At 45.4% G+C, this 15599-nt stretch overlaps 1 protein-coding gene across 8 annotated transcripts in view; it reads right to left on the bottom strand.

The window, feature by feature from the left end:
- tbc1d1 (TBC1 (tre-2/USP6, BUB2, cdc16) domain family, member 1) overlaps positions 1-15599 on the bottom strand; it is a 247893-nt gene that overhangs the window by 75303 nt on the left and 156991 nt on the right. For all 8 annotated transcript variants that reach the window (XM_078215933.1, XM_078215889.1, XM_078215906.1 and 5 more), the window contains one exon: positions 12178-12317. In XM_078215933.1, coding sequence (XP_078072059.1) covers positions 12178-12317 — 140 coding nt within the window. The remainder of the gene's footprint in view (positions 1-12177; positions 12318-15599) is intronic.

Below are 15599 nucleotides of genomic sequence, written 5' to 3'. Positions count from 1 at the left end.
GGCAGTGAGAGGACAGCAAAGGGAGCAGCAGGCCAAAGAGAGGACTCCCAAGATTTTTGGATGCGATGCTGTAGGTCACAGTGATGAAGTCGAAAGGAGGAGAGATGCCTTGTTTCCACAGATGGCCAGGAGACCCTTAAGGCACTCCTCCGTAAGGTGGCAGCTGGTCAGTGAGTCAATTCCCAGTGCCTGGCCACAGCGACATGGCGGCACTGGTGGAAAGAGTTCAATGACCTCATGTGTGTGGTCAAGGTCAGTGAAAGCATCGTCAAAGGTTGTCTCCTACGCACCACAACATCATCCTCTCCTCAATGCATCCATCACTCACCCATCAGGACTGAGGGCCAAAATTCAGATGCTCACCTTATCTATGCACTCTCATCAATGCTGTCAGCCTCACACCGCTTCCTATAGGTTTCACAAACATTCAGCTATTCAACTCTGGCATGACCCCAGAACATCGCAACATTCTCACTGACATTCTGCCCTCTCTCTCGCAGGACAAGATGGCACATAACAGGAAACTGACAGGGGACAGGCACATCTGCATCACCCGAGCTCTTTGGAGGAGATGGAGCACTACAATCAAGGGGCCAGGATTCACTCCAGCCTTTGCACCCTGCATTGTGGAAAATATTCAGGATGCTGCTATGTTCCTGTAGCGAATGTCTTCTCAACTCCCAATTTACCACCTGTGTGGTTGTGTGGCATGAGGTGTAAGCTGCAGATAGTGTGACCATGACTCTCTTGCTTTCCACCTAAACCCCTTTCTCTCACCATCCCTTCTGCATTTTTGCTTTTGAGACCCCCATGATTTTCCATCTGGCCAGCCAGTACAGGCTTACCCTGGAGGGCAAGAGCAGCAGCAGACCTCTAATAAAGAAGAACTGTCCCTCACAGTCACCAGCTCCAGTGCTTCACTGCAATCGGGAGAGGGTAATATATCGAGTTGGGATCAGCAGGTAGTGTGCCAATGGCTTAAAATGGGCTGCAGCCAGAACAGGGAGAGAGGACAGCTCCTGTCAGCTCACCACAGCACAAGGTCGCGAAAGGTCGCATACGGGCTCTGCAACATTGATTCTGATGAGGTTTTCAATAAAACGGTGTACAGGAGAACGCTGATTGACATACACACCGAAATACTTGGTGCATTGTCAAGGAGGATGGTTCCAACTTCACTTACATAGCATAGCACAGAATCCCTACAGTGCAGAAAAGACCATTCAGCCCATCGGGTTTGCACCGACTGTCAGACAGAACATCTTACCCAGGTCCTCTCCCCTGCCGCTCCTAGCGCACAAATCCTGGAGCCCATCCTTTCAAGTGTGGGACAGGTGGCCAAATCCATGCCAGCACTTACATTATCCAGCCAGAATGCAGAGCCCAATGGCCAATGCCTCAGTTTCCATTGCAACATAGGCAGAAGCCAAACAACATGCTGCAGTAGTAGGTCACATGGAGGTGATGAGATCCATGCTGGTTTCCATGAAAGCTGAACTTGTGGTCATGCAGACTGTGCCCACTGTGGCTTCAGACACCAGCATTCAAAGAGGCTTGCAGGCTTTCAGAGCAGTAAATCATTCAGCCTGTTCTTCAACTTTGCTGAGGCACAGCCCTGGGGGAGTGGCAGTGATACAGGAGAGCAAGAACCTGTTCTCCTCTCTCAGGATGACAGCATGTGTGCTCTCAACAATGCCACTCCACCATCGCCAATGCTGTTGCCTCTCAGCCAGCCACTACGAGTGCCCATGCCATAAGACCATAAGAAATAGGAACAGGAGTAGATCATTTGGCCCCTTAAGCCTGCTCCACTATTTGATAGGATCATGGCTGACCCGACATTCTTCATGTCCACTTTCCCGCCCTTTCCCCATAATCCTTGATTCCCTTACTGATCAATAACCATTCCATCTCAGCCTTAAATATACACAATGACTCTGCCCCTACAGCCCTCTGTGGCAAAGACTTCACAACCCTCAGAAGAAATTACTCCTCATCTCAGGCTTAAATTAGCACCCCTTTACTCTGAAACAATGCCTAGCCTTCTAGACTCAGAGCTGCTGGAGGTAGTGCTATAAGGCCATCTGCAAACTCTCATTGAATGTCAGCAGCCTTCCACCAGCTATGCTGCAGCCACTGAGGTAACACGGTGTAGGAGTGTTCGGATGAGTTTGCAGATGGCCTTACAAATTTGATTGAGTTTTTTGAAAGGGCAACCAAGAAGGTAGATGAGGGCAGTGCCGTTGATGTTGTCGACATGGACTTTAGCAAGGCCTTTGACAAGGTACCGCATGGTAGGTTGTTGCATAAAGTTAAATCTCACGGGATCCAGGGTGAGGTATCTAAATGGATACAAAATTGGCCTCTTGACAGAAGCCAGAGGGTGGTTGTAGAGAATTGTTTTTCAAACTGGAGGCCTGTGACCAGCGGTGTGCCTCAGGGATCAGTGCTGGGCCCACTGTTATTTGTCATTTATATTAATGATTTGGATGAGAATATAGGAGGCATGGTTAGTAAGTTTTCAGATGACACCAAGATTGGTGGCATAGTGGACAGTGAAGAAAGTTATCTCCAATTGCAACGGAATCTTGATCAATTGGGCCAGTGGGCTGACGAATGGCAGATGGAGTTTAATTTAGACAAATGCAAGGTGATGTATTTTGGTAGATTGAACCTGGGCAGGACTTACTCAGTTAATGGTAGGGCGTTGGGGAGAGTTACAGAGCAAAGAGATCTAGGGGTACATGTTCATAGCTCCTTGAAAGTGGAGTCACAGGTGGACAGAGTGGTGAAGGCGGCATTTGGCATGCTTGGTTTCATCAGTCAGGACATTGAATACAGGAGTTGGAATGTCTTGTTGAAGTTGTACAAGACAATTTGGTAAGGCCACACTTGGAATACTGTGTGCAATTTTGGTCACCCTATTATAGAAAGGATATTATTAAACTAGAAAGAATGCAGAAAAGATTTACGAGGATGCTACCGGGACTTGATGGATTGAGTTATAAGGAGAGGCTGGATAGACTGGGACTTTTTTCTCTGGAGCGTAGGAGGCTACGGGGTGATCTTATAGAGGTCTATAAAATAATGAGGGGCATAGATCAGCTAGATAGTCAATATCTTTTCCCAAAAGTAGGGGAGTCTAAAACTAGAAGGCATAGGTTTAAGGTGAGAGGGGAGAGATACAAAAGTGTTCAGAGGGGCAATTTGTTCACACTGAGGGTGATGAGTGTCTGGAACAAGCTGCCAGAGGTAGTAGTAGAGGCGGGTACAATTTTGTCTTTTAAAAAGCATTTAGATAGTTACATGGGTTCGATGGGTATAGAGGGATATGGGCCAAATGCAGGAAATTGGGATTAGCTTAGGGGTTTTTAAAAAAAAGGTGGCATGGACAAGTTGGGCCAAAGGACCTGTTTCCATGCTGTAAACCTCTATGACTCTGTGTAAAGGCAAACACAACATAGACACTAAGCAAACCCACAAGGGCAAATAGTTCAGTTTAGTGTGTATTATTGGAAATGTTGTTGGATACTGTAATGGAAGTATGTTTTGTTGGTAGCTGTTATTTCAGAATTTTGGGAAAGAGGATGCTACTTCCCATGGAAAATAGATTAAAAGATGAGGAATTATGCAGTAACTGAGATACGAGGATGGGCTGTCAGGGGAACAAGGGTCAGACTATCGACTCATAGACAATCTATCCTGAGCAGAGGGGTTCTGGATGGTTTGCTCTGTGTCATTCCTGGTGGTTACATGGCTCTCATCATAGGTCCAGTGTCCATACGTTGTTGGGAGGTGGAAGGGAGTCAGCTGTAGAGTGGTCGTTCCAAAGATGGCAGATACACCTCACTGGATGCAGGATGAATGCATCCTGGCTGCTGCCAGGACAGTGGGCATTTCAGTCAGGATCTGATAGTCACACACCACCTTGCAGTTGCAGAACATCTCCCTGCTAACATGGAAGGGCCAGCAGCGCCATGGGCATGTCCTTGCATCATTCAAAATCCTGTCAATATGGCAAAGCCATATGTTCGCCCTTCCTGCTTCTCTCTCTGGTCAGTTTGATAACAATGAAGTCCCTTCACAGGAGCTCTGTCACCTCCCTCATGCAGTAATGGATGATGAACTGTGACATCTTACTTATGTTGCATTCTCCAGCCTAAAGGAATCATTGGCTTAGAAATTTAGAGCCACAGTGATCCGGACAGCAAGTGATGGCAATGTCCTGGCCCTGCTGTGTGGCTAGACGTTTGGCTGTAGGAGGTGGCACAGTTCAGTGACCACCTGCCTGGTGAAACAGAGTTACTTCAAACACTGCCCTGGCTGAGGCGGAGGTAGGAGGAATTGCTCCCTCAAGACCTTTGGTGGATTAGGCCTCCGATTAGGAGGTCTCCTCCTCCTCCCTTCACACACTGTTTCTGTTCTCTGCTGCAACCACTTCACTTCCAGGTCATGCTACAGCCAGAGCGGGGCTGCATTACTAAAGTAGACTTTCTTCTGACAGGCCTTCCAACTCCTTTTGACCTTTGTCAAAAATGAGCACCACGCCTTTGTAAATTCTAAAGGTTTGCAAAACTCGTCCAATATCACTCAACGTAATCCTTCCAGTAATTCTGCAGTAGCCAAAAAAAGATCAAAATTACTTCACTTGAAGCTTGCATGGTAAGGTGTGTGTGTGTGTGTGTGTGCGTGCATGCATGCGCACGTGTGCATGCGTGTGTCAGCAGGTGTCACCTGTGCAGCTGAAGGTATATTGAAGGAGGACATGATTAGGATCGGCACATTCCTAAATGACAGATGGTGTGCCAAATCAATGTTACGGCCTGTCTGGCATCATGATCCGCCTGCATGCTTTGTGCACATGTCTGCTTTAGTCCTCTTTATAGTAAAGGCACATTGCACCAAAAACATTGGAGTTTCAGGGGTCAGTCCTGTCAGTACCAGCGATGTTATGGAGCTGACTTTTCAGGTTCCCAACTTTACCAAGTTAAAAAAGATACGGGCAGTATGTATTCTCCTCAAGGACCCATGGATGAGTGTCATCTGGGCTGTCAGCCTAATCTATTTTAAGTTGCTTATTCTGCCTAAGACGATGTAACCTGATCAATTTTATTAATAATTTTACTGTTAACAGAAAAACATCATGCTGTGGTTGAACATTCGCTATAAGGTTACAGACTAATGCAGAATATTTGTTTAGTAACGCTGCCACACCCTTAAAATCCCTGTTAATCTGTTCTAGAGAATTTTTCAATTGCTCAACACAGTATTTGATGATCCTTTGGCTCTCAACATAGCTATAAAATGCTTCTCGATCCCACAAGTGATAATTTTCCACTTCTGCCTTTTCCAATTACATTTTAACTGATCCAACGGAAACTTTTGCTCCTAGTATCATTCACATAACCAGTCTTTCGTCATCACTGCAAATTGTCTGTGTTTAATCTACGATAAAGATCATAATGTCTATATATCGCACGACGTTTTTTACAAAAAAAAAATCACATTATTCACCATTAATATGAACTTCCTTCTCCTTTCAACCAGAGCCCTCAGAGATGGTAAAATTACATTCTACAGCTACTGTCAGCTCTGTAACTGTGGATCAATTTGTGCACAGCAAGATCGCCCCAACCATCAAGATAATGACCAGGCTTTTTTTTAGTGGGGGGGGGGAAGCAAAGGGAAGGGAACAAACACGAGAACAGAATCGGGAAAGAGGTATCTGGAGGGAAATATACCTGGAAGAGTTTTGTACAGCTACAACAGCACGTTAGTCGAAAGGGGTGAGGATCTGAACCTGTAGATGGATGGCCAACATCAAATAAAGAATTTAGGGTGAACGTCTTTGCCCAGAATAGTGAGAATGTGGAGCAAACTGCTCCATGGAATGGCTGAAGTACTGACGCATTTTAGGGGAAATTTGATGCACGTGAAGACATAAATAGAAGGAAAGTGAGGGAAGGAGGAGGGAGGTAATTATAGTGGGAGATGGTTCATGTGGAGTATAAAGACTAGTATCGAACAGTTGGGCCAAATGGCCAGTTTCTGCTGTAGATTCTATATCAAAGTGATCATGGTTGAGCAATAAATGTTGGCCAGGGGACACAGAGGGCTCGCCTGCTCTTCCCTGAATAACACCATGGGATCTTTCCATCCAACCACAAGGGAAGATGGTGCCTATTTTAATGTCTCATTTTAAAGATGGCACTTCCAGCAGTGCAACACTCTCCCAGTGCCATACTCGAGCATTAGCTTAGAAAACATGCTCCAGTATCCGGAGTGGCGCTTGATCCTACAAAACTCCGACTCGGAAACAGGGTGCTATTACTGACCGGAGGCCGACACCTCAGCTCCCAGGGTGAGGGGCACATTGATGTTGCCCCCCCCCCCCAGTCCAAAACAAGACAACAAGATGAATAAACCTCAAGGCACTGAAAGAGGGAGACGGGGAAAGGAAAAGGGAGGCAAGGTGTGAAGCTCCAAATCCTATTATTAGCTATAGTAGGGTCATTTACATTTGACTTCTAAAAGTAACATTTCCTATACTATCCTGCATCACCCCTAATCACACTTTCATTAACCCGTTGGACGTGAGAATGGACAGGAAACTCGCATTTAGGGTAGGGCGATTCTCACACATCCTGGCTTGCTCATTGCCCTCAGTGTGAATAAGATTTCAAATTTAGGTGAAATGGTGACAGGATTAGTAATCCAGAGGCCCAGGCTAATGCTCTGGGGACATGGGTTCCACTCACTGCCACAGTTGGACGCCTTACTCCCGACTGCCATGACCTTCACGTTATCTCAGGACTCCCGTAGCAAATGTAACATCCTTCAATGTGTATAAATAACTATGTTATAAAAAGAAGGCATCACAGCTCCAGCCCCTGGTGTGTAACCTTTTTCAAAATTGGAATAAGTGAATTGCAATAGATGCAGAAAGTCGGTCAGTCCTTTCAGAAGCTGTTTTACTTGTGGCCTCTTGGTGGCAACAATGTGACTTTCTGTTGAAGAGAGTGTGTGTGAGAGCACAAGTAACTTGTTTCCCTCAAGAATCAGAAAGCCCAGGTATTTACTAAATGAATGAAGTCTAGAGGGGTTCAAATTGAACAAAATAATTTTACTGCACAAAAATCAAAGAACATGACCTATAATCATTTAGGGCACATCCTTAGAAAAACAACACTACTACAATTAGTGTACAATTAGTGGGGCGGCACGGTAGCACTGTGGTTAGCACTGCTGCTTCACAGCTCCAGGGACCTGGGTTCGATTCCCAGCTTGGGTCACTGTCTGTGTGGAGTTTGCACATTCTCCTCGTGTCTGCGTGGGTTTCCTCCGGGTGCTCCGGTTTCCTCCCACAGTCCAAAGATGTGCGGGTTAGGTTGATTGGCCATGCTAAAATTGCCCTTAGTGTCCTGGGATGTGTAGGTTCGAGGGATTAGTGGGTAAATATGTAGGGATATGGGGGTAGGACCTGGGTGGGATTGTGGTTGGTGCAGACTCGATGGGCCGAATGGCCTCTTTCTGTGCTGTAGGGTTTCTAAGATTTCTAAGATTCTAAGACAATTAGAGCTTCTCTATTAGCACTCAAACTACGCATAGAGATTACCTGAGCAAGGGATAGAGATTTGGCAGAAAACGTGGGTGTAAATAGTTCTAGACTAGTGCTCAAATGAATGAAGTTCAGTTGTAACTTCCTGAATATGCACCCATTGCAAATCCAACCCCCTAAGATTGATTCATCAGGCTATCTGACGGTTACAATTGAAAACCTAGATTAACAAATTCAAAAGGTGTGGAATCTACATTCAATGAATAAATCTGGAATATAAAGCTAGTCTTAGTGATGGTGACCATGACAACTATCATCAATTGTAAAGACCCATCTGGTTCACTAATGTCCTTTAGGGAAGGAAATCTGCCATCCTTACCTGGTCTGGCCTTTATGTCACTTCAGATTCACAGCAATATGGTTGACTCTTAACGCCCTCTGAAATGTTCATCTCAAGGGCAATTAGAAATGAGCAACAAAGGCTGGCTTTGTCAGCAAGACTCGCATCCCACGAGAGAACTTTTGAGAAGTGCCACATCTGCAACCTTTGCGGAAGCATAAAATAAGTGGCATTTACATAGCTTCCTGTCCAAACATAAACGGTATGTACTGCACAAAGCTTGCTGAGGAAGGACTAGCACACCCATAGAAAAATAATGCTGCTACAATTAGCCTTTCTCCCTTATAACTTGCTTGCAACTCTCAAACTACATAGAGAGATTACCTGAGCAAGATACAGAGATCTGGCAGAAAACGTGGGTGTAAATAGTTCTAGACTAATGCTCAAATGGGTGAAGTTCAGTTGTAACTTCCCGAATATGCACCCATTGTAAATTCAACCTCCTAAGATTGCATTCATCAGAGTATCTGAGGGTTAACAAAAGAATGCTGTAAGGTACAGTGCGCAGAGAGTATTTCTCCCACATTAGCACCGATCAACTATTTCTTTCATTAGTAGAATTTAGTTTATTGTCTTCAAGCAGGTGAAAGGGAAACAGGTTACTTGTGCTCACACACTCCCTGCAACACAAAATAACACTACTGCCACCAAGAGGTTACAAGTAGAATAACTTCTGAAAGGACTGACTGACTTTCTGCATTTATTGCAATTCACTTATCCCATCATTGGTTAAAACAAGAGGAGTTTACATGACTGCACAATGTCAAACTAGTAAAAGATAACGGGGGCGACTCTGCCCCAAAAATTCCAAGTGTCAAGTTCTCGTAAAAACTGGAGTAAATCACGCTGGTTTTTTCAGTGGGAGTTTCAAAATGAATCTCCTCCACACTGTGCGCTGCTGAGTGCCTCAGTGTGAATCACGCTGAAAATCAGGGGGCAGGGTCTATCCCCGCTGGAGAGGCCGGCAGCATAGTGCTGAGCGGGCCACTGCGCATACACCAATCTGTCAGTGTCAAGTTCGGCGCATGCACATTAGCCAGCCTCCCGATCGCTGGTCAGCTCAATCACCAGCCAGCCCCACGACCCCTGCATCGCCAGCTCTCCCATCCCTCACAGCCCGATCACTGGCCCCTCCGAACATGCCTGGTCCAGCATCGACCTGCTGGCCTACCTAACGCTGTCACCCAGCCCAAACGCAGTTTGGAAGTGGGACCCTTCCTTCCCCACCGACTGCCCCCCAGAGGCCCTGCCCCTATCAGGCCCCACTCCCCATTAGGCCCCGCCCACTGCCAATGTGGCAATGCCCAGGGGCACCCACCTGCCCCTGGTGCTCGACCCTCTGGGGAGGCCTCGGTGGCCTCCCTTCACTCCATGGGGTCGGGCCACCAGCTCCCTGCAAGTGGGGAGCTACTGCAAATTCCGGGCCTGCTAATAGGATTTAAATTGTATTGAAATCGTCATTTGCATAATTTATACAGCTCCGCGACGATTTCTGGCGCAGAGCTGATGCTGCCGGAAATCCGGCGCTCGGAGACTCGCAGAGGCTGTGGCGCCCTGCAGGAAGCCCACGAGATGGCCTCCACTCAAGTCTCCGTGTCCGCTGCACTACAAAAGCAGCGCAGTGCGATGGGAAAATGGCCCCCAACACCTGCTCTTTCCTTAATACATTATCTCTACTTCAGCAACATTAGAATAAGAGAAAATGCTGGAAACAAGCCCATCAGACCTTCATGCTCCATACACTAATGCTCATCCAAGATTTTAAAATTCTAATCCTCGTTTTCAAGTATCTCCATGATGTTATGATCTCAGTACAGACAGTCATATTTCTATTTTTTTTCAAGAATCTGAAAACCCAGGTATTTACTAAAAGAATGAAGCCAAGAGGGCGGCACGGTAGCACAGTGGTTAGCACTGCTGCTTTACAGCTCCAGAGACCTGGGTTCGATTCCCGGCTTGGGTCACTGTCTGTGTGGAGTTTGCACATTCTCCTCGTGTCTGCGTGGGTTTCCTCCGGGTGCTCCGGTTTCCTCCAACAGTCCAAAGATGTGCGGGTTAGGTTGATTGGCCAGGTTAAAAATTGCCCCTTTGAGTCCTGAGATGTGTAGGTTAGAGGGATTAGCGGGTAAATATGTGGGGTAGGGCCTGGGTGGGATTGTGGTCGGTGCAGACTCGATGGGCCGAATGGCCTCCTTCTGTACTGTAGGGATTCTATGATTCTATGAAGAGGGTTCACAAATTGAACAAAATAATTTTACTACACAAAAATCAAAGAACAGGAACTAAAACAATTTATACTCCCATCTTAAATAGTTACATTAAAGACAACAAAGTACAATAAACGCAATTACTTACACCCCAAATCAGAGGTCTGAACTTTGCTTTCCTTCTACACCCTTTAGACCTACAGCTTAGAATCCAAGATTTGGAAGATGAATGGTTGGTCTGAGCACTCTGTCAATGAGTCACATACGGGCTCAGATCTCTTAGGCCTTTTAAGGTTCCTTCAAATCCCCTGCAACCGTCCGAAGGTTGTAAACTCCCCATTCAACATGGGCATCTCAAGTGTAGCCACCGTGGATTGGAACGCCCCTGGTTCTAATATTCTTTAACAATTGAGTGTTTGAACCAAAACTCTCTCTCTCTTGGTTTTTCTCTCCCTCTCTCTCTCTTCAGCTGGGCTACACCAGGAAGTAGAATCCTTCAATTACCAAGAATTTACCCTCCAAATTTCAACCAAATTTTGCTGAAAGAAATATTTTCTTCACTCCAGCTTGTTCTAAACTATCCAACTACACAGCTTGGACCAAACTGAGAACCATCTTTAGGAACCTACTCATCCCTATAATTAAGTTGTCCCTTTTTTCCTATTGCTCATCTCCAAGGCAACTGGTCCCATCATCATTTACTGGAACACAGCTTTTTATCTCCCAGGAATCCGATCCTAGTTCTTAATGGGACAACCACCCATATAAAATATAGGCTGACGGTGAGGGGTGCATTTAGCGGAATGACAATGGCAGGGACCAGAAGATCCTCCAGAGCTGCCCCAGATATCTGCACTCCATTAATTGTGGCCTCTGGTGCATTCCCAATTTAATTGCTTCACCTTAGTACCGTCAGTTGCCTAGACTCCAAGATTTAAAGCTCTCTTCCAAACCTACCTCTTTGACCAAGCCTTTTGATGATTGGCCCCAATATCTCATGTGGTTCATTGTTAGATAATGTTTCTGAGAAGCCCCTTGGGGTGCTTTACTACATTAAAGGTGCTATCGAAATGCAAGTTGTGGTTGTAGCATTTGAAAAATCAAAAGATAATTTATATTCTGTGGTGCAAAAGCTTTGTTAGGACTTGACATTATGTTGGGGGTTGGGTGGCAGGGCAAGTATAAAGAAGACAATGGATAAAGATGCAGAACCTGATGTGCTCACTTCTTTCACTAAGAATCAGTTAATTCATTTAATTGCTAAACTTCCAATGGCTAACGTTTTTCCAAAGAATATGGTCGCACTTTTGAGTACAGTGGGAAAAAATAGAACCAAAATTCATTGCTGACCACAACAGGCAAATTCTATTAGTACTGTTCAAAGGCAAACCAGAGAACTTTTGTAAATTTACTGAGATGAAGATGTATACCCAGAGAGCACAGTCTTCTAAGCTACTTGTTACTTTTATTCTGCCCATGAAACAAGAGATGGAAAATCCATATCTGAAACCACCATGTCATGTTGGCATCAGTATCCTTATACTCAGGGAAGGGGGAGTGGGGTCTGGATGGTGGGAGCAAAAAAGGTTAATCCGCTTTCCTGCTCAGTTGCTATTCCTAGATGTTTGCTGGAGCACGGGTGTGGATGCTTCCTGAAATCTGGACCAGGTTCGTCTGTGAAGCCCCTGCCTCAGCTATATTCAAATAATCTGTTCACTCTCATCTACAAGTTCCCACTTGGATGAGTTACTGAACAGCTGCTATTCCTTAGGGAGTCAAACCCAATTTGCAGCAGGGGGAAGTGGACTGTATACAACACGATTATGGATGGTAATGATTTTTAGTCACCATTTTTCAGCTGCAAGTATTGTTCAATCTCATTTTTTTCACCTTTGTCTGGGAAGTAGCTTGTCTCAATACATCGTCCTGCAAAAATGTAATCAGCCACCAGTAACTATCGTAATATTATAAAGAATATCGCTGCCCTAACAGATGTAGACCTCGTGTCTTACCATCGTGTCTGCAGGGGGATTCACATCCTTTCTGCGGTGAAGCCACACGAAGAAAGATCTGCTGTCGCCAGGACTGCCGACGAATACGGACCAAACTCCCATTATTCCCTCTGCCTGGGCTCGGCCTGGATTCGTAGTCACTGTGGTAAGAAAATACCAAGAATGTCAACACGGGTCCATTAATCCCATCTGGAATATCAAAAATTAAATCATGACTAAGTTTGTTTAATTTTCTTTTCATGAAAAACGAACCCAAATCTGACATTTCTGTAAGTCACATATTAACTAGAGGTTTAGTGGCTGTTTCCATTTCAATGGATTGAACCTTGTGATGAGTAGATACATTAAAATTGCCTGCATTCTAATGGCAAATATTCCAAGAGTCTCAGCATACTTAAAAATTCAAAAATTAGGATTAATTTATCCATGTGTTACCATTTTGTGGAACATTTGCAAACACACAGGCCATGTTGACTATAGCATTAAAGGACCTGTGCCTCACAGTTGGTTAGCTTAGCATGGTTAGGTAACCAAACTAACAACAGTAATATAGGTATTAGTCCAGGCTGCTTTCGAATCAGGAAAATGCATACACATTGCTGTCTTACTGATTAGGCTCACTAAGCACTAACACAACTTCTAAACCAAGCATTCAACAACAAACAAGACCAGACAGACCAAAAGATGATTCTTCAACTGTCCAATATTCAAACAGTGTAGGAGCAATTAAAACAAACTGACATCTCACCCAGAACTAGAACTGGAATTGTACAATTTCACACAATGGGCAGAAATTTGAACCCGGGTTCGCCGTCAGTGTAGACGGTGATACAGGCCCAAAATCCCGTGAGAGTTGGGAGACGAGATTCTCACTGATGAAATCGCATTTCTAATTTTCTCCTGGCCCTTGCCCATGATGGAATGAGGTTCCTGCCCTGCATTTCAATACATTTTAATAAACTTAAATATCATTAAAGGGCTTTCAGCCAGATGATATCCCCCTCACTGAAAATTCATACCTCACCAACGTGACGGCATGTCGGTGAGATATACAACAGCTATATAAAAATGGCAATCAATCAAGGCAAAAATAGCCCCGGGGGAAGAGCGACATGCCCAGGCAGTACCAACCTGACAATGCCAGGACAGGTGCCCCATTGCTTGTGTGTGTGGGTGGCTGGGGGGTGGGGCATAGTTACTTCTAACACAGATCTGTGGATCTCCACTGGAGTTATGGCAAAAATCTCCAGAGGGCACTAAAGTCTGGAGAGAAAACTCAGCTGTGCAGTTGGAGAGCTACGTGCTTGTTTTCCCAGTTCAGCCAGCACTCTGTGCACTAAGGGGAAGATTCCACACAGGATGTTTAAATGACACAACTGAAATTTTATCTATAGAGATGCACTTTCATTATACAATCATTTTAAAACACACAGGGCTAGGATTTTTCAAAATAAAGCAACATTTTCTTCCACTTGCTCATGTGTCTTATAGCACAGAGTATTAATCATCATGATTATGAAAGTGTTCAGTTTCTTGTTGGTTAGGAACTATCAGCTATTTAACCGAGTAATCCTTTACCCTCAAACATATCCTTGGCCACTTTAGATCTTCACAAAAGGTGAAAACGCTAGTTTGTTTTCATGTTTACACAGTGGACCTTAACTTTCTTCATTTCTATTATTCACATTCTCCAATACCTGCAAATATTTTCCTCAAAGTAAAGAGTGGATTGGGAGGCCAACATGTACTGGGCAGTGGGCAGAAAAAAAAATCAAAACTTCACGTCATCTGGAAACAAGTGTAAGAGTGAATGCTTTTCAATGAAGTGCCTGGAGTGGACAACAGCGTAAAATCACAATATACCAATTAAAGGTCATTTTAATCCTGTATAAAGAAACATCAGTGATCTTCTAATTGCTAGTACTGAAGAGGCCCTTTTTTTTTTATACTTTTCCAATTCAATCAAATCAAATCCAATTCAGAGTCTCAACAAGTTGAGACATTTCAGATCCAGGCTGACAAGACAGGGCGAGCGACCAAACCACCCTGTCCTGGGCCTGATCTACATGAGCCAAGCTGATTGGAGAAGGGGGAGATTCCTCCTCCAAGACTTGAGCTCATTTGCATCTTAGCCAAAAGGCCAAGATGCTGCTTTTAAAAATTGCTTCATATGAAACATATGAAGCCTCAGCGTAACCCAATGACCTCGACCAAGTGCGGCCGACAATGGGGTGCCGACCATACACTTGATCTTAGCCAAAAGGCCGAGGAGAGGCCCTTTACTGCAACCAGCCAAGAACACAAGAAAGAGAAGCAGGAAGGAGTAGGCCACCAAGCCCTTCAAGCTGCCCACCCTTCAATACGATCATGGCTGATCTAGGTGGGCCTCAATTTCTTTTCTGTGCCACGTTTTATACGAGAGTCGACTGCAAGGTAAATTTTGCATTAATTCTACAGAGTAAACCTCAACACACCCAGGCGTCAAATACAGTGACACCAAAAATGTAAACAATACTGTGGTAAACCACTGTCGTACCTTCGGCACGGTTGAGCTGTATATATTGTTGCCACTACTGTTCATATATGAGACACTCCCTGACACCTTTAATTCGGCTGCACCCTTAACTGGAGGCTCCGCCCTCAGGGTATAAAGGCTGCAGCCCTCCCCCTCCGGCCTTCAGTCGGGAGGTCCACATGCTCAGTATTGTTCTGGTTATTGTCTGTTCCACATCGTTCCTTTTTTAGTGAATAAAAGCCTTCTGTTTCTGGCAACATCAGCTTTGTCTATTTTATCAGACGCGCATCAATTTTATTCGCGAAAAGGTTTTTAAGGCGATGGAGCAGTTGCTAAAACCAGACAAGTTAGATCTCGATCCTCAGTCTGCTGGTGCCTCCAAAATCTTTAACCACTGGCTTCATTGTTTTGAAGCATTTATCGCCTCATCCACCTCGGTTGTCGTGACGGACAGCGACAAACTCCATGTGCTCCACGCCCGTGTAAGCGCACACGTCTTCGCAATGATTTGCGACGCCACTACGTATGATGAGGCAATCGAGATACTGAAGGGCCGGTACAACCAGCGGCTGAACGAGGTATACGCAAGGCACCTGCTAGACACACGCAGGCAACAGCCCGGGGAATCTACAGAGCAATTCCTGAGGGAGCTGCAGGCACTCGGCAGGGCTTGCGGCTGCAAAGCCATCTCGGCCGCTCAGAATACGGACGATCTCATTAGGGATGCCTTCGTCGCGGGAATCCGGTCATCGTACGTCCGACAGCGACTTCTGGAGCAAGGTGGGCTCGACCTTACGAAGTCGGTGGAACTTGCAGGCTCATTGGAGGTGGCTTTTAGAAACCTCGACGCATATACCCCCGACCATGTGAGCACGCCGTGGGCGCTGCGATCGCCAGCGCCGCTGTA

Source organism: Mustelus asterias, chromosome 1 (genome assembly GCF_964213995.1).
Source record: "Mustelus asterias chromosome 1, sMusAst1.hap1.1, whole genome shotgun sequence".
Taxonomy (NCBI): Eukaryota; Metazoa; Chordata; class Chondrichthyes; order Carcharhiniformes; family Triakidae; genus Mustelus; species Mustelus asterias.
The sequence above is the reverse complement of the archived record's forward strand: the minus strand, read 5'-3'. Positions and strand labels throughout refer to the sequence as shown.